This window comes from Corythoichthys intestinalis, chromosome 19 (assembly GCF_030265065.1).
Source record: "Corythoichthys intestinalis isolate RoL2023-P3 chromosome 19, ASM3026506v1, whole genome shotgun sequence".
Classification (NCBI taxonomy): Eukaryota; Metazoa; Chordata; class Actinopteri; order Syngnathiformes; family Syngnathidae; genus Corythoichthys; species Corythoichthys intestinalis.
The window spans coordinates 24,567,171-24,587,630 of NC_080413.1; the positions used below are offsets into that span (position 1 = coordinate 24,567,171).

Sequence of the window (20,460 nt, forward strand, 5' to 3'; positions counted from 1 at the left end):
ATGATGGCTTGCACAGTGCTCCTTGAGATGTTTAAAGCTTGGGAAATCTTTTTGTATCCAAATCCAGCTTTAAACTTCTCCACAACAGTATCTCGGACCTGCCTGGTGTATTCCTTGGTTTTCATAATGCTCTCTGCACTTTAAACAGAACCCTGAGACTATCACAGAGCAGGTGCATTTATACGGAGACTTGATTACACACAGGTGGATTCTATTTATCATCATCGGTCATTTAGGACAACATTGGATCATTCAGAGATCCTCACTGAACTTCTGGAGTGAGTTTGCTGCACTGAAAGTAAAGAGGCCGAATAATATTGCACGCCCCACTTTTCAGTTTTTTATTTGTTAAAAAAGTTTAAATTATCCAATAAATGTTGTTCCACTTCACGATTGTGTCCCACTTGTTGTTGATTCTTGACAAAAAAAATTAAATTTCATATCTTTATGTTTGAAGCCTGAAATGTGGCGAAAGGTTGCAAGATTCAAGGGGGCCGAATACTTTTGCAAGGCACTGTTATTAGTGATGTTGTAACGGTTTGTTTTAAATCCAGCTTCTCCCTGTTAAGACCAACATAAGATACCGTATTTTTCGGATTATAAGTCGCACCTGAGTATAAGTCGCACTAGCCATAAAATGCCCAACGAAAAGGAAAAAAACATATATAAGTTGCACCGGAGTATAAGTCGCATATTTGGGGGAAACATACTTGATAAAATCCAACACATAGAACAGATACGTCGTCTTGAAAGGCAATTTAAAATTAAAATACAATAGAGAACAACATGATGAATAAGTGTACAGTATGATAATGTTACATGATGCATGAACAATGAAATGTGAACGTGGCCAGTATGTTAACATAACATAGCTATTAAGAGCTATTCAGATAACTTTAGCATAAAGAACATGCTAACAAGTTTACCAAACCACCAGTGTCACTCCAAAACACCAAAATATCATGTAGAATGATATAATAATGGGTTAATAATTTCATACATAAGTCGCTCCGGAGTATAAGTCGCACGCCCATCTAAACTATGAAAAAATACTGCAACTTATAGTCCGAAAAATACGGTACGTTTTTGTGTTAGTAAAGATGTGTGTTTATGCATTCGTAATTTAGTTTAGAAGTAGATTTTGCATTTTTTGTGGGAATATGTGTTTGAATTATTTGTTAAGAAAATTGTTTAAAAAAAAAAAAAAAAAACGTGTCTATAGCATTTAAGCTAGCAGGCTTTTGCTATGCAAGTTAGCCAATTGTTTTTTTGCTGAACTTAGATCCTAATTTATTTTTTTTCATAACGTTTGAGGCTAAACTCAGGTATTGTAATTTTGTTTTTCAATGCACTTATTGCTCTTGTGAAATAAAAGTGAAATTCTGCATATTTTGAAGAAACACTCAGAAATTGTATTTTGTATTCACATTTAATGCTCCTTTGAAAGTGTCATTTTAGCAATCCAAAATAAGTTTTATTATTCTAAGTATAAACAGTTATTTATTTGTTTTACATATCCCAAAATATATTCTGCAAGGCATTAAATGTTCGTAATCTGATTACTCGATTATTCGAAAAACTGATCGATATATTATTCGATTACTTAAATAATCGATAGCTGCAGCCCTAATCCAGAACCTCTCAAGTCCCGGAGAAAAGTCGAAATTGTAAGGATTTGGAGATAGTTTTTAAACATCAAACAAACACACAAAATTCTAGCTGAGAAGTTTTCAAACAAAAAACAATCTTGTTGAGTGGCTTGCTTTTCAAAGGATTTTTAACATTACTCGTTTCGAATGTTGAATCTCTTTTGGACATGACATTGATTACAAATGATTACGCCAGTAATGAAAAATGAAAATATGCCAATAGGAAAAGAGGATGTCAGAAGGAAATTAAAATGGCACCCCACATCGGACGTCTAAAAAGAAAATGATTACGGTATGATCGTTTCGAAAGCAGCTGTATTTTGCCTGCTTACAGTCCCACATTTTTCAATGGAAGTGAGAGTACTGAGTACTGTATTCTGTCATAGTAACTTTCATTTAGCTTTTGCATTTGAATACATGCAAATATTAAGTAATTTATTTAAATAAATATTTCATTGATAAATTTATTGTATGCATATTTTATCAGCATTCAGATTATTTTCTTCTCCAATGATTTAAAAAGAATATTAGTACTGTAAGGATGATTCACCATCAATATTAGATTCAGAGGGAAACACCTCCATGACACTTTTGTTCCCCACTCTTGAGTTTCTTATCACATCAAATGTCATCAAAAAACCTTTATGTGGGGCTCTTTCTCACACAGTATTTCCAACAGAGTCTTTCATCCCGTAGTCAGGATCCATCCACTAACTTCTTAAATTCATGCTATTACCTGTGTGCTCTCAATAGGGCTATCAACCTCTCACCACCGAGCAAGCATCTTCATCATTTGCAAAAGCATGCCCCAAAATACACAAGAATGGGATAGTTTGTGTAGTTTGTGAGAAACTTCAGCCTTTATCTAAATGTCTGGGACGTTAGGTTTTCACAATGATGAAAGCAAGAGTGAGATACAACAGCATCAAGAGCAGAAAAGAGTGACTGAAGCGAATACGAAAAGAATAATTAATACCGCTTCATCACTGGTCCATTTTCGCAAGCCCAGCTACTACTAAACATTGCACATGTGTTTTAGTTAAAACGTTATTTTAACATTGCAAGGTAGACAACCTTCCCTGTTCCCTCTTTTGATTAATGACCTTCTGTTCTTAATTAGACCCGCAGCCCTTAGGCAGAAAAATTTAATTTGCCCCTTATCATCACCATCTTAAAAAAAACAACAGATTACCCAGGAGAAAGAGCGTGAGTAAAATTGTGTCTGACGATGCTTACTGGTGCTAGGTTAACACAAACTATCATCCTGTATTAAAATATCAACATAATAACAAACAATATGAAAATTCACATGACTGATTTTAGATTTTTTTTGGCCACTACTACCACATACAGTACATTTGAGATTTTTTTGTTCTCTAAAGCAAAAGCTCCCATTTTTGATGGTCTGATGATGTTGAACTAGCATCAGTCATGCCTCCTGTGACATTTGCATAGTTCTTAATTCAAATCAATCACTTCAGTTAATTGACCATTTTCCTAATCCCTACTCAAAGTTTTAGTTCGCTTAGTAAATCAGTGACAAAAAATGATATAAGGGCCTGAAAAAAATGTGATGAGAGGATCATATTATAACTCTGATAATAGCAGTTATGAATGACATTTTTGATAACATTCCTTTATCGTTAAAGCAGTACTTTTCAAATAGTTTGAAGGGTGCAGAGTAGGCCTGCACAATATATCGTTTGAATATCACCATTGCGCTGTTCACATGCGCTATAGTCCTTTCGCAAGATGTGTGATTATTATTATTTTTTTTCTTTCAACATGTAAATCTTTGGTTTGCTTCATAAAAGCAGCAAGTGTGCTGAAACATGGCTTCCTGTATCCCTTTTATATACAGCAATGTTCATCATTCACAGATAAACTTCCTTAGTCTGAATTAAACTGTATTATATGAATGAAATCATATATTGCAGTTTTGCAATTTTTTGCGCTTTCAGTTCTTAAATAAATAAATAATAAATACAAGTAAATTCAAGCACCTTAAATTTATAATGCAACAACAACAATATAAAAATTACAGAAACTAAGATATATTTTTTTATAATGGAGAATATGATAAATTGTTTAATATTTTCTAAATAATATATAATAAAGAAAACAATTCAGAATACAAGGATAAATGAGAAAAACAAGGGGGACACTCAGGAAAACCACTATAATAAAATACAGAATGGAATACACTAATATAAAAACATGGTGAGTCAACCAAAATCTTCCCGAACAGAGCTATTCAAGTCATTTGGTGAACATTCTTCTAGTTTCAATATTGCAACAAATATTGCAATATATCGCAAACCCCCAAAAAGTCGCAATGTAAGTTTTTCCCAATATCGTTCAGCCCTAGTGCAGAGCAATGCATGGGTGTGGCGCATTCTACCTCCAGGAACAAATGTTTCTTGCCGTACTAGAATAAAGTGTAATTGCACATCCACTCAGGGGTGGCAGTGCCGCTCTCATTTTCAGAGTGTGCGTAGTATTTCTGAACCAAACAAGAGCACACAGCAAAGACCACTGGCTAAGACGAGAAAAAAATGCTTTTGGCTTTAACATTTAATACAGTGGGAGTCGAGGAAAGACCGGTCTGTTTACGTTGTCTGAAAATGTTTGCAGCGGACAGCAGGAAGCCAAATAAAATAAAACGTCACTTAAAGAAATTAGACCCCAATCACATTGAAAAGCCGCTTGTTTTCAGCGAAAACGTGCTGAATATTGCCATCAATCGTCCCGCTTTGTCAGTGCTACATCAGTAAACCAGCGAGCACAGTTAGCATCATATAAGGTGGCATACTAAGTTGCTCGGTGCAAAATAACCCCACACCATAGCAAAGGAGCTGATATTGCTTGCAACAAAAATAAAAACTGTCTCTCTGTCCAATGAAGCTGGCGTTTTTGTCTATTAATTGTTGTTGGTTTTTTTGGTCAAATTGTTTCACATATTGTCCTTACAAGTTAATGTTGCTAATCAATTTGATTCATCATGATTCATTGATTTTATTTTTCCATATCAAATGGAAAAAAAATGTACATTGAGTGTATTTTTTTTTTAAGTTTTTTTTTTTTTTTATTCAGGCAACTTGATGCCTTTGTCTTTTCTCTTACGAACAAAACAACGTGATTAAAGTTATACTGTACTTTATTGGTAAATTGATCTATTTTAATTTTTTGTTTTTAGCATAAAAGAGGACAAAATGTTATGCAGTGGTGTAATTCTAAAAATGTTATCGACAAATGATACTATTGATAGTGGCGGCAGACAGTTGGGGGGTCGCGTACACGTTTACGTCTTCCTATGCATAACAGAAAATAATTGAGAAGCACTGCATTAGAGGAAGTACAGTCTTACCTTTGGGCAGGTAGGGGGATACGTAGGGCACTTCCTGGGTGTTGATGTGTGTCCAGTCAAAGTCATCGTAGGGATCTTGTTGGTAATCACACTGGGAGAACCCGTCATCAAACGTACAGCTTCCTGCAACAATGAATAGAAACGATGGCCATAAGAGACTTTGTTGTGTAAAAGTGACAAGTTTAAAATTTTTGATCTCGAATTAGTAGACATTGTTATTTACAACAACGTTTAACCTTTCTCTGTGTAATATTCTTATGAGTGGGTCTGCTGATGTGATTAAGAAAGCACCAGGAGTGAGAGCAGTCATCAGTCACCCATCAAGGTTAGACAGAATCACCCCTGACTCAACCATCAGCAGCAGCCTTAAGCAGATCATCTGAGCCCATCACCACCACCTCTGGACACGCGTGTCTAAGGTGACGACTACAGGCGCACCCGAAGGAAGTCACTCTAATACAGAGAGACGCTGCCTGTCCCCAGTGGCCAGCAGACCCAATCAGTTCGCGATGATACGTGGCTTGTACTGGCAATGTGCTGATAGGAATGGCACACTGATTACAACCAGCCATCTTGACCCCACAGCCATGCATGGTTTGCATTAGTAACACGGCTCTGGGGCATTTTACAAAGAAAGGCCAAGTACCATCTGATACCAGTCTCTAATTGTTACAGCGACTCAAGATTAAATGACTCCTCTTGACTTATTGGTCACACGAAATGCAATATGGTGTCGCCATCAGATAAGCGCTGCATTGTACATCGTGATAATCAGTTAGAAAGTGATATAAAGTAATTAAAAAATGACAAAAAAATAAGAGAAAATTAAAAATAATTAAAAACGTTGCCATCCATTTCAGCAAACCTAATGACCAAACATGACAGCTTAAGATGAATAATTAAGTGAGTAATACTGTAACTTTCGAGCTCCAGATCATGATGACACATTATTCAACAGAAGATTAAAAATTTTTTAATGTAAGCAAGTTATTTGAATATGGAGGTGCCAACTGACTTTGAATGCAAATGTAGTTTGCAAATATAGCGTTGGTTAAAGATCAGTTGGATTGCATGTGAATTTTCTTCTTCTCTTCTTAAAGGATGTTGTCAGGGTGCTTTGTCACAGAAGTACCCTTTAGTAATAAAACTGAATCATGACTGAAGGTCAGACAATGCACTGTACTGGAGGAATTGGTATTTGTTTATTGGTAAATTACTTCCTCTGGCCTCAAGACAACTTTAGTTACAGCTTACCTGCAAACCAAATAAAGACAGCAATACGAACTGGATAAATATGTATTCTGACCTAAACAGGAGGCATGCGCTCTGACATCCAAAACCACTATAAAAATCTGATACAAGTATCCAAGAGCAAGTCACGATTATGTAAAGCAGCAATTCTGGCAATGTACGTCCCGTAAGTATTCGGTTACCGCTAGAGCTACCTGTTTCCTAGAGCGAGCTGCAGCGTGCCATAACGGGGAGCAAAACGACTGGCCTTGAGATCCCCCACTGATCTGAGTGGGAGCTACAGTGGGATACGAAGAGGAGACAGCCACTGCCGCAGGAGAAACACGTTAACGTCAAACAAAGTGACTGTTTTCGGCTGCTGGCTGTATTGCTGGCTGTGACTCACGGCCTCGGAGACGCATTGGATCACATTCCTCTTGGCGTTCTTCGTGAAAACCAGCTCGACTTTGTGCATTTCAGTCCAGTTCCGTTCAATTCTGTTAAGTCTTTGTCACAGAGAGTTACCTCACTAAGATGCTACTTGGCGCAAAGGGCATGTAGTGCACCACTGACAACACACATTTTTCTGCTTTGAACTCATACACTTATCTTGGAACCTAATTCTGCTGACTTTGAAATGGAGGCGTGTGAATGTGGGTCTGTGCAGAACTGTGTGACTTTTTGTCCCTTTCTATGTGTTTGTCGGTTTGCATTTTGCTGTCTGGTAGCTCTGTGGATAAATTCAACAACAACACGCGCATGTCATACTTTGAGGCCATTGTAACTGCCTGTCAGGAGACAGATCTTGTGTAAGTTTGAGTCTGGAAGTTAGATAGATACAGTATGACCATGTACGTCCAATGGTTACTTTATAAGGTAATATTTATAAAAATGGTAAGGAAATCAACGATTCCGTTTGAGAACATTTCTGGTGTACCATCATTTTCGGACTATAAGCAGCTACTTTTTCCGTCCGCTTTAAACCCTGCTGCTTATAGTCTATTGCGTCTTATATGTGGATTTTGCAAGCCGTTAAGGTGTATGTCTTTAGTGGGGTTGTTAAAAGTATTGAAATGTATTAATTAGAAGTGGGAATCATGGGGCACCTAACGATTCGATTAATCAAGTCCCCATTCTGTATCAGCTGCTTTAAACTACATTCGATTAATTTAATGTTGTGAATCAACAGTTAAAAAGTTGTTAAAATTGCTCCCGGTATTCCATAATTTCCCTTCTTTCTACTTTCGATATGTGAAGGTTTTAAAACTATTTCATCATTTAAAGATAGATTCAAGTCAAGATTTTGCCGATTTCGGAGTATTTTAGATAAAAAGTTAATTTGGTTCGCTCGGAAGGTTCGCTACAACAGCCTTCCAGAGAAGTCTACTGCTCTAAGATGGTGGCTGTTTACTAACGCTGGTGAGTCTGTCATATCAAGTTTTGTATACATGTGATATCTACCGTAGCATTATATGGGCGTAGTTTGTAGCAGCTGTCGGCCGCAGTCAGGTATTATAATTTTTTTTATTTACCGGCATGAGTTCAGCCAGAGCCGTGAGTTGAGCATAATGTCTACTGTCGGTCCGTTACTCATTGCGTCCCGAAGACCGCGCTGACTGTGTTTTAGTTCCGCTTTACATGTCATATTTCAATAATGGGAATTGGGATGTTTGTGAACCTTTCTCGAATCTTCCACGGCAGAATCACAAATAAGAATCGGAAATTTCGCACACCTATATTATTGATACTGAAATGTTGTATTGGGATATGATATTTGATTACTCAGTTATCTATTGTTTTTTGGGCTACCACAAGTTATAGAATTTTGTTGCCATGGGGTAAATTTGATTCTGCATGACGCTTAATAGTAACGGAGAATATTTTGTATTTTCCTTGTAACTCATTGGCTGCCATTGACTGTGCTCGCTGGGAGGCTGGCAGCGAATGAACATTCATTCGCTTGCAACACTCCCACTTCAAATGGATTGGACGTCTACTAGTCATAAACTCTTTTTAAAAGAGTTTTAATTATTCATGAGCCACAAGACTGGATGTCTATCATCGTCCAATGGCACTGAAAGAGTTCCTACAATTTTTTTTTATTTTATTTATGTCGTATCGAAGATTGTATTGAGCATTTTTTTGAGTATAGATATCAAGTTGAAAATATTATGGTACTGCGACAACAGTGTGGCTAATCATCCAGGGCGGCTTATACATGAACAAATAGTTTCTTTTGTCAAATTTGGTAGGGTCAGTTTATAGTCCGGTGTGGTTTTATCTGTGAACAAATGCCAGTTTTGTGTCAATTTGGTGGGTGGCGGCTTATAGTCAGGTGCGCCTTATAGTCCCAAAATTACAGTACTGGTATAGTATCTTTTACATTAGGCAATTTTAGAACACTTCAAACACATACTTCAAACTCTGAATCGATAAAAGAAGTGTTTATGGAAACAATTAATGAGGAAATTTTGAATTGAATATCTTAATTTTATTTATTTTTGTTTATACCTTACGTTAGTGGGCATTTTGTGTACAATAATGAGGGAAAATATTAATAAAAACCACTTTGGAATAAGACTAACATAAAATGCAGAAAAAGTTCTGTAAAAACTTTCCAATGACACTATAATTTCAGTACTTTATTGCTCGTTTTGGAGAAGTGTACTGTAATGAAAATCTCATGTAGCTAAATGAATCACACAAAACATCTAAGTATGGTATAGCTCGACACCACTGCATTACAACTGTACTTCATGGCAAAGCTTATGTTATAGAGTTACTTGTATAACTACATGAAAAGGTGTGTATATCAAGGGTGTGCTCCTCCTAAGCACTTGAAATTGGAACACAAGAGGTAAAGTAAAATACCAGATGGTGGGGATTTGATGAGGTAAATTCCCACCATCTTCAACTTTACAAGAAGGAGTCCATTACATTTGCCATGTCCACATTAACCTTGTCTGCCACTTGATGCTGGTAGCGACCAAACAGACATTCAGTAAATTCGACTTTGGAAGTGAGTGGCAACACTAAAATTCCTGGGGAGGCAAAAACAAAATCTATAAAATGCATTTTCTGTAAATCCAAATTATATTGTAAAGCATATACGCACTCAGAACAGTTATTAACAAATTTCAAATTATAAAAACGAGCTTGTATCCAGATGGGTCATTATACGCCTTGCCCATTACTCCATTCACAAGGACACTGAGCGAGAGAAAACGACTGCATGCTAATCACTTTCTAATCAGCTTCTGTGATTGGCTGCCTAGCTAATGAAATAATGGGCACTCATTTGCATAATAAAATAATTACAGAAATTTGATAAAGGCTCAAGGGCAGAGGGGGCAATTTACACACATACGCATATGCACAGTGACAAAGGTTGGATGCCGTGTTGAACGGCTGCAGAGACATTTGTCCCTGTCACTCAAATGATTTTGCACTTATTTGTAAATGACCCCCACCTCCTAAAGGCTAAACGGTCAAAGAGAGTGGCTTTGCAGTTCAAGAAATATTCCTCTATAGACGTTACCCCCTGGGAAAACTCCAACAAAGTGTGTTAACCATGTTAATACCTCATAATTAGACTGGATCATCATAAGCGCCAGCAGAACTGTAAGGTTTAGAGGAGGTAATTGGTTTTTGTTGGTTGATTTGCTAAATACGTTGGAATAAGAAAATGCTAGCGCAGATGCAGGCAAAAGTTGATTTACTGCTTAACAAATTTACCATAGAGACTGAATGAAAAAGTGGGAATTTTCTCTGAGTACTTTGGCTTCCTCCCATATTCCATAAACATGCTTGGTAGCTTAACTGACAAGTGTAATTGCAAGTGTGAAAAATTGTCTATGTCTACTGTGATTTATTGGTGACCTGATATATATAGTACCATTAGAGAGAAGCAATATAGAAAATGGATGGATGGATGATTACTTACACGTGAACATAAATGATAATATCCATCCAACTGTTCTCTGTACCACTTATCTCCTGGAGCATATCCCAAAAGACGTTGGGCAGGAGGGTGGGTACATACTCAACCGGTTACCAGCCAGTCAAAATGCATGATAATATACAGTAGTGTATCTAAATATGAGAGGTTGTGGTTAGCTTTAGACTTGTTCGGAAAAAAAAAAAATACGCGATCTGATGCTAACAATGCAAAACGCAAATACATTCACTGGCATCTGTTCTACTCTTTGAAATATGTTTTATTAACGATTATTCTAAATTATTCTGTTTACTAGGAGTTTGTATTGCCTCATATCTGGCAATACGATTCGTGTCATGATTCGATAAATTCTGATATTACACTTGAAGACAATTATTGCGATATTTGGATATCACTTTAGAAAAAAAAAATCAAAATGGACATAATGGGTGTGGTGGGGGGGTAAAACATGCATGTAACAAAGAAATTCTAAATATTCATCTTGCATCCTCAGGTGTAGTTTGGGCTAAGCAAACCAAAGGACCGTCTTTAAGTCACATTATCCGTTTGATTTCCGTTGTGTTGTTTCATTGCTTTACAACTTTTACAGACAATATTTTACCAGCTCGGTCTTCATTTTAAATTTATATTATATATGTATACATACAGTGGGGAGAACAAGTATTTGATACTTTTGATTGACTTTTGACTAATTTGATTGATGGGAAAACAATGGGAAACCCATTGGCAGTGTATCAAATACTTGTCCACTGTACATACATACATATGTATAGGATTGTCAATTACGTGCAATGTTATTTTTCAGCCACTGCACTGCCCCGCCTGCCTCCCCTCAATTTCTGCCTATGCATAAAAGTACATTAATATCGATTTATTCCTGAAACCTCATCCAGAACTTAAGTAAAAATGCTTTTATTTCATATTTGAACAGCACATGGCTTTCATTACATCATTTTCTTTTGTTTTGTGCAAACCTGCTTTAAGTCCAAACCTGCTTAAATGCAGGATTGTAAATACTACATGTGTCCGTTTTTGCAGTAAAATCCCAAATGAGCCCAAATTTGATACTTTTAAATGGAATAGTCAGAGCAAAATGACCGGAAGTACGCCATTGCTGCGTGTGCCGCCTGCAGCACACAGCCAAGAGCAGCTAAGGTTACAGTTTACATTGACTGACGCTGGGCTGCTATAGGTGTGTAAACACCTCAGTAATGGCGGCCAACCACTAGAGGCGACATACACAAATCTCTACTCGGATTAGTCTAATGTTGTTGTTACTTCGACAGATGCCAACTACTGGATGGGAGTAGAAGTGCAGCCACTGAATTGTTTATTTCCACTAAAAACACACATGTAAGGATACGAGAATTCCGTGACGTAATATCGCGATGTACAGTATCTCAGAATCAATCTTTTTAACACGCCTAGTGATTACTTTTTTTTTTTTTTGTAGTCTAGTATGTTGCACTGCCCCCAAATAAGATTAAATATTTCAACTCTTGTCTGTCATGAATTGACAATAGATACCTTTCCAAGTCAAATTTGTCCTAGAGATCATGTCAGTCTGCTATTAGATTTGAATTAGGAATACCAAAAGTGGGGTGATACTAAATTCCAAAAGTGTTGGTGGAGCACAACCACAAATATGGATGAATCGCTGTAAGAAAATAAATTCATCAGATAGGTTATGCCACTGCCCCCCAAAAATAAGGTCTGCTTGAATGCCAGTAGAACAATGGACTTTTGGCCATCCAAACAAGCGTATATTGAAAACTTTGTCTTTATCTCTAATATACTTCAGGGCTGCAGATGGTGATACATGGAAGAATTGTGTAAGATGCTCTTAAGTATTCAATGTCATATTACTTGAAACTGCATCACAGCACACTCCTAACGTTCTATGATTTATAGTTAATCCTGCTGGAATTTAGAGAAACTTCAAGAGTGCATCTAAAAAAGAAACCTGTAATACAGAAAATCATTTATAAGGGCTTTTTGACAACTTGCGCTTTTGGAATCCATTCCCTCCCCACCACAGTTACACTTAGTGAAAACAATATCTATCAACTGCACTTCTTCTTTTAAAACGTATTTACTTAAGAAATCTAGTATGTTTTATAACTGCTGGAGAGGGGAGTTTATAACACATATTTTCCATAGGTAATACCGAGTCTATGCAGACACCGAAACGGATAATTGCTTAAAAGTTGCTGGGTTCGGCTGAGAATGTGAGGCTTCAACCACCAACAGCGTAAAAGACAATGACCACTAATGCCAAACTTAAGATAAACTCTGAGGCTACGTTCAATTCAAATAGGCTTCATAAAATTCAGATTTATTTGCCAATATGCCATCTGGTATCTGATATTTTCATGCAGCATGAACAGTCCGATTCTAATCTTTTCAAATTCGACCTGGGCCTCTTTTGTAAATCGGGTTATGGTTATGTATCCCAAACTTCTGCACTATGAACGCTCATTCAAACTCATCCGATCTATACGTCATCAACACGTTAAATAAGTCACTGTCCGACAAAACAAACAACAGACACGATCCAGCAATGGCAGACAAAGGCACAAAAAGTACATTTTGCTTCTTGATACCACATGTGGAGCTATCAGGTTAAAAAATGTTGGCTGTTTGGATAAAATCTCAAAGCAGACCTCTCGAAGGGACCATATTTACTTGCAGAAACATTGTGACACATGACGTGCAGGGTACATACGTGCGATGTCACGAATGTGTTTCCTTCAAACTGCAAGTCGCATTAAATATGGAAATAATTGCAACACCCAATTGGGCAACATGCCCCGCGGTGTGAACGTACCCGTATTGTTGACGTAGCATGAAGGTGAAGACCGCATTCTAGACAGGTTATGCAATTATAAGGTAGGCTATCTTTTGCATGAACAATTATAATAGTCAGTCTGCATGGAATTTGTTGAAATCAACTCCACCAGCTAATTAAACTCAAGACCAAAACGGGAAGTATCTATGAGCGGTTACCATGGAAACGACCGCGTAGTGGGAACCTTTTTAACATTTTCTATTCAAAATGCTCTTTATACATGATTATAACAGTCTTCATTCTACAAACATTATGAGGCAATAACAAAATAGTAATGAACAGACACTAAGGAAACTAATCAGATCACTGGTTTGGAAAAACGAACACGTTACATTGCTTGTTACTAAAAGAAAGTAATCAGATTACAGTAAGAGTTAAATAGTTCACTGATTTGGAATAGCTTGGTATGTACAAAACCAGTTTTGAGTATTTTATATAGACTTCTTCAGGAAGGCATACTGTTTTAGGGCTATATTTTATTTTTACCTGCATAATATTAGAAGAAATTTATCCATCTTCCAAGTGGTTTTTGTTTTTCTGAAAGCGGTTGATTTTTTTTCATTTCATCATTACCAAGAAGTCTAACAATATTTGATGGACACTAATAAAAATTCTATCATTTGCTCTGTGTCATTTTTGCTTTTCGGTTTTCCACTACGATCTGAGAATAGGTAAAATTAACCTGAAATGATACAAGGTGACACCAAAGGGGCCCAAACACAATCCCACTAACACGTATACCTTTTCTCTCCCCTGTCACGCTTCAGTGGCCCTTGCAGCACAGTGCCATCAAAGTCAGCACCCATACAAACACATTGCCTGTTAACCGTACATGTAGGCACACGAAGTCGGCACAGCCAAATACACATTATTGGCACTGAAACACACATGAACACACTCAGAGCTGTACTTTAATTGGAAATGCTGGAGGCTGAAGAATTTCTCCTTCATCTCACAATGCTGTAATTGAATTGGAGGTGTGTGTGCTTACAAGCGTACATGTGTGTCTTCTGCTGAGTCAGGAATTACCATTGAAAGTAAAAGACGAAATGTGTGTTTTTCATTTTTGTCCTTCCGCCCTCGACTATCCTCTTTTCCCTCGCCTTGCTCTTCTCTTGGACCAACATGAATTCATGCAATTTGGACCACCATTCTATCACCATTTTCAATACATCGATGAAAAGCTTCCACAAATTGAGGGATGTTTATTTAGGACAGCCATGACCTTGTTCACTGCATGTTGCCATTTCAGCATACAAGACAAAACTAGCCCTCATTCAGAGTTTGAAATGCCCGACTTATAAAAAAAAAAAACACATTCAAAAATGTTCAATGAGCCTCTAAAGAATTGAATGTAGGGCAAATGCTTTATCTGCGAACAAAACAACTTACTAATGAGCTGTCATCAAAATAATGACCAAAAAGCTTAGAGGAGCCATTGCTGGATGTCACAATAGCCTCTTTGTTAGCAACATTAAACAGTTCACAAGATTCAAGTTCTGTATTGAAAAACAAAGTGTGTAATAATTCAAATACAGGTAGTCCCCGGGTAAGAACGAGTTCTGTTCCTATGCTGGCGACATAAACAGAATTTCCGCATAAATCGGAATAAACCCTTTAAGTACCCCTAAATGCCCCCTAAATCTCAAAACAACTATCCAAAAACATCTATTATACTTCATACTGATAAAATTAATGCTGCAACGATTAATCAATTAACTCAAGTAATTCAATTAGAAAAAGCTTCAAATCAAATTTTTCTGCTTCTAGTATTCGTTTAGTTAGAGTAGTGTTGGAATAGTTTTGAAAGTGTTTGCATCTAGTTTTAATGATTAGGGTGCATGCACTGCCCTCTAGCGGCAACAGTTAATATGATATAACTCATTTAACAAGGCAGATTTCAGCTGCTTCCTGTTAAGACCAATATAAGGTAAGATTTTGTTTGAGCTAAGGTTTTTTATACGTACATTTGTAATTTTGTTTATGGGTATATTTAGCCTCTTTTGTGTGAATATGTGTTAGAACGATTTGTTAAGGGTATTGTCTTAAAAAAAAAACAACGTTGCATTTTATAGCATTTAATCTAGCAGACTTTTACAATGCCAGATCGCCAATTGTTCTTTTGTTGTACTTAGACCCTCATTTATCTTTTTTAAACCGTTGGTCTTTGAATGGTCTTTTGAAAGTGCAATCTCAGCAAGCCTTTGTTTTAAATCTCCTAAAACTTGTAACTTAAAATGTTCCTAATCTCATCACTCGATTATTCGAACTAACTAGTTGGTAGATTAATCGACCACTAAAATAATTGATCGTTGCAGCCCTAAACAAAAACAAAGTAAAACAACTTGAGACAAAATGACCGATGAGACTCTGACGTTGTAAAGTCGAAATCATGTCAATTGACTACGCCCTAACCCGGGGACTACCTGTAATAGCCTGCAGAACACAGATTTGATTATTTTTATAAGCACGGTGCTACTACACTCTGTGTGAAAGACCACAAAGTGCCTCTTGACCAAGTGTCTCATATTATTTCATATTCTCAAACCCTCTTTTCCCTTGTGTATTTCGTCTACAGTCAACCACTGTTGGGATTATTTCACAGTCTTCACATTTATAAATGGCAAATCCTAGTGGAAGAATTACAAATTTATATTAAAATTACACACAAAAGAGGTGGACACCTTCTAGTATCTCCTTTTGAGATAATCACCACTCTCTACACCTGTTCTTCCATTTTTTATATTGACATTTAAGCAACTTCAATATCTCACTGTAGAGGGTAGATAAGGTGAGTAACCCACTTGGGTGGTGATGATTGGATAGGTTATTGTCAATCACAAAAGGCCCAAATTCTTCGCTCTCCCAAGCTGGGAATGTTACACCTCTCTCAATGCTTGGCGTGAAGCAGTAAAAATTGCAAGACTTTATCTTTGCCACCCCTCCCCCTCTGTGCCTTGCTAACCGCGAGTGACTTCACCCAAAAGTCTAGACGGAGTCTGATTTCACTCTCCTCTCAGGAAAATCGAACCATTCTCCTCACCAGACACTTAGCTCAGTTGCCCACAATCAGTGTGGTATCCATGTGGGGTCTAGAAGTGCATACTCAACACCTCACTATATAATACAGGAGGGCATTGTGAAATCTGACATGATGGAGTGTTCCATCAAGCATGACAAGGTAAACATTTGCCACCGCAGCAAAGCGAGAGCAGATGACGGCATCACTTAAAAGACGAGCCTATGAAACTTCATGATCAGAAGCTATGTCAATGTGAGTAATTCTGAACAGAGCAGGGAGGGGGCTAATAATTAAGCCCTTTGGCAGCACTCCGCTCCGCTCTCAGAACTGAGAGCACAGCTGGTAATTTAGTACCGAAATCCCCAAATGACAAGTCAGACGAGTCTACTTCCCTCCACCCCTTTACCACACACTTGACCTGAAAAGGCGAACTCTGATTCAGGACCAAAGTTAGTTTTTTCAAATGGGAACAAAGCAGGAAACAAATCATTTCTCATGACTTATGTCTATGACATGCATTATAATAGTGACTGTAATTTATCAGTAAATGATCATTGTGATTAGTCACACACTAGGGAGGGATCTTGGACCACAGGAATAGACAAAATGAAATTGCTCAATCCTTGACGTGTTGCCAGATTGAGCGGGTTGCCACTCAATTGGACTATTTTGAAAGACTTGGAGTGGGAGACAAATGCATTGGATGGGTCGATAAAACTTTTCACAAAATTTGGCCGTCCCGGAAGGAACTGTTTTGATTAGTTTTACCAGTTTAATTTGTATGTCTACACCTATAGTTCAAGCAGCATCTTTGATTAAATTAGAAACTGTTGGGACTACTTAACTGGGATTTTGGTACAAAATATTTATTTTTAAAAATGATATGCTGTATTTTCCGCACTATATTCCGCCTTCAATTTTCTCAAAAGCCGAAAGTGCGCCTCATATATGGATCAATGTTAGTTAATCATGGCATGACATTCCCTTTAACGCAGCTTCATCTACTGGATGCATAAGGTTACCGCAACAACTACTACTACTGCACCTTATAATGTGTTGCGCCCTACATATAAACATTTTTAAAATAGGCCATTCATTAAAGGTGCACCTTATACTCTGATGCGCCTAATAGTGTGGAAAATATGGTACCATCAAAATACATTTGATGCACTCAAATTTCAATTCCTCGCGGATTCTGGTGTGTTTGTGACAAGCGGATTTGCTTTTGACATCAATCTCAATAAAAATACTTTTCCCAGAATGGAGTTCATAATCTGTAAAACAATGTCAAATTTGTCCTTTGACAGTGATTTTAATGGACAAGCACATATTTTTCATGTTTTATGATGAATAAATATGTGCTTAAAACAACACTAGGTTACTTTTCAACCCTTATAAAATATTTTCATAACATTTATAATGATATGTCAACTGTCAACAAGTTGAATGACACCTCTTTTATATCTTGAGGTGCTCTGTATTGCATTCACCGGCACTAATTACCTTTGAGGAGTGTAGCAGGAACCATGCCACAAAAAAAAAAAAAAAAAAAACTACAAATATGCTGGCTGCTTTACGGCATACGTAACTTCCCCCCTTCCTCATTCATTATAAAGACGAAAGTCGATGCGTATGCTTTCGCGCAAATTCTGCAAAGATGGCAAAGCAACAAGAGACCAAAAGGTTTTGTCTGAGGAGAAAACAAAGGGAGGCTACCAGGATATACAGAATAAACATTGGCCCGCCTTTCACTCGCTGGCGTTATGCATCTTCCCCTTCAACCAAACTCGTCAGTGCTGACGAGTTTGAGTGGGGTGGGGGGTGGGGGTTAGCCACACTAAGCCACAGGTTGCTAACCGTCATATGCTATTGTTTAGCCACAACTGGATTCATTACCTCATTACAATTCCTCCTTCACACAGCTGCTGAAAACAGAAATGATGTTTAATCCATCTGGAGGTGACCGGGAGAATGATTTTTGAGTGATTGATGATTTTACAACTCTGCGGGTCTGCGCTGATCCTCATGGGAAATGCAGTCTTCCTTAAGGCAAAACACTACCGCTTTTGTCCACCGGCGTCACTAGAATCGACCAAAACTGAAAAGTTGTAGTGTTGCTTTAATTATTAATCATTGCGTTTATTGAAACGAAAATTAGACAATAGTTAAGATTACATAATAATAAGACCACATATCCCATGAAGCTTCTCGCCAATGATTTCACTATAATGTGCCCCACACTATTTTAAGGAATATATTACACAAATATAGAACAAAGATGTAAAAGGAAAACATGTTATCTTGAACGGGTAGTGCTTATCTTGAACTAATTTTGTGATCTGGGCTGATTTGTTTTTAACTGGGTGGGTTTCACTTTGTGACTGGGCTTGAGACACTGAGTGGCAAGAGCCGCAATCATTATATTGCTTGTGTATGTCAGCCTTTTCCGGACTTTTTTTCCAGTGTCGCGGTTTCTAAAGATGTCACTATTCAAGAAATGGGGAGGGGACGTTGAAATCAAACTAACAATTTTTTGTCTTTTGGAGGTAATCATACCACCCCCCAACCCCCGTCAGTTTGCATTATTTACTTACGTATACTTTACTTCACACCAAAACACATACACACAGAATTAAAGATTTCCTAGACCTATGAAAAAGGGGATACAAAATGCACTTGATCCATCTTCTCTTCACTGGGACACCAAGCCGTACTGCATGCTCACCGGTGGATTACCAGGGAAATACGACACTATAATGCTTTATCCATTGCACAAGGTTTGAATGGGCCAATCACTGAGCAGAGAGGGTGCAGTCAGTCTCTTAAGCCAATTGGGCCAGAGCTGAGGTTTTGGACTGAAAAGCAGGTCTGGAGTGGATGAGATAAGCGCAGAACAAACACACATTAAATGCCAGCCCACACAGACAGGAACACACTCAAATTGAAATACAGTGTAAGTCGGGATAACTGGAAGTAGGAAGGTGAAAATGATGGGATGTGGGGGGTAAGCAAAGGTAAGTTATGAGAAACGTGAGGGCAGAAAGAATCTTGCTATCAGGAGAAAAATATCAGTTGTATCTGAAAAAGCTCACTTAGTCAGTCTGGGTACACACTGACTTGACCAGCAGACATCTCCAACTGAGAGACAAGTTGGTCCAAAAGCTGACCAATTTACTGGCCGAACAGCGGTTAGGATTTAGTATATCCTGTGGTTTTGCAGCAGAAGCATTTCTGTTGTTCAGCATGTCTAACCAAAAGCAGTTCTCAACACAAACACACAGAGAATGACCTGCAACAGCACTAACACTGGAGAGCCGGCAGTGATGATGGGAGGGACAGTAAACATAAAATTTAAATCAATAAAATCTTAAGACTTAAAAGAGTAAACTGTAACAAAAATAGCAATTGGTAATACACTTGTTGGACCTGTGAGACTGATAAGAATTTAATTATATATAACCAAAACATGAAAGTTACAGTGTAGGATGAGCTCTTTTATCTGTGTTTGTGACACAGTTCTGTCTCACAACAAAAGATAGCTAACGATAGCATTTACAGTCCTGGTGGAACTGTAGTTCTCACTCCAAGCACAGACAAAGAGCATGCAACACTGTGGTGGAAACCTCAGATGCTCAAAAACAAAGAAAACAAATACACAGGGGGAAGAGCAAAGATATAAACAGGCCAGACAAGAACTATCTCACCAGGGGTCTGGTGTGTTAGACATACAATAATTTCTGTTCGGATGTCAGGCTTAGCAGTGGTAGAATTTAAAGACAGCCCACAAATAAAAATACAATTGCATTTCCCATGTGACCAGACCTTGTTTCTTAAACTGGCAGAGCCATCACTCGTTACTTAGCACTTCAAACTTCGCGCCCTCAGTCCATCACAGATTTTTTTTTCAATTAAAAAAATAAACAAATAAATACAGATGATCTGTCCCGATCTGATCACGTAGTCTCTCTTCCTCCTGCTGCTTTTCTTGGTCAGGCACTGCACTGGAGTTGATTATTAAAGTTTACAATGATTGGCAGGCTTTAAGGTTCGATCTTGCCGGAGATGCTTGGAGGCCGAAACTTCAAAGCGCCGCATGCGTCAATCATCGTTTATCTTATTAAACAGTTGCTGTGGCAACTCATTGTATGTAAGTGAGCAGCTTAAGCTGATTTGAGTGGACTCACTCAATGAAGAACTTAATAAAGACAAGCATTGTTCTACTTTATTCTTGTTTAAAAATAATTCAGTGGGAGAGTAACGTTTGAAAACTTACTAAAAACTACCTTACTTAAAACTCATAATTATTACATTTGAAGTGCTTAAAACCCATTTATAAAAAATATGTATATATACTAAGGGTGTAATGGTACATGTATTCGTATTGAA

The 20,460-nt window shown here is 37.5% G+C and overlaps 1 protein-coding gene across 19 annotated transcripts in view; it reads right to left on the bottom strand.

The window, feature by feature from the left end:
- Positions 1 to 20,460, bottom strand: part of ptprk (protein tyrosine phosphatase receptor type K) — a 169,177-nt gene that overhangs the window by 109,108 nt on the left and 39,609 nt on the right. For all 19 annotated transcript variants that reach the window (XM_057822731.1, XM_057822733.1, XM_057822732.1 and 16 more), the window contains one exon: positions 5,017 to 5,139. In XM_057822731.1, the coding sequence (XP_057678714.1) occupies positions 5,017 to 5,139 (123 nt within the window). The remainder of the gene's footprint in view (positions 1 to 5,016; positions 5,140 to 20,460) is intronic.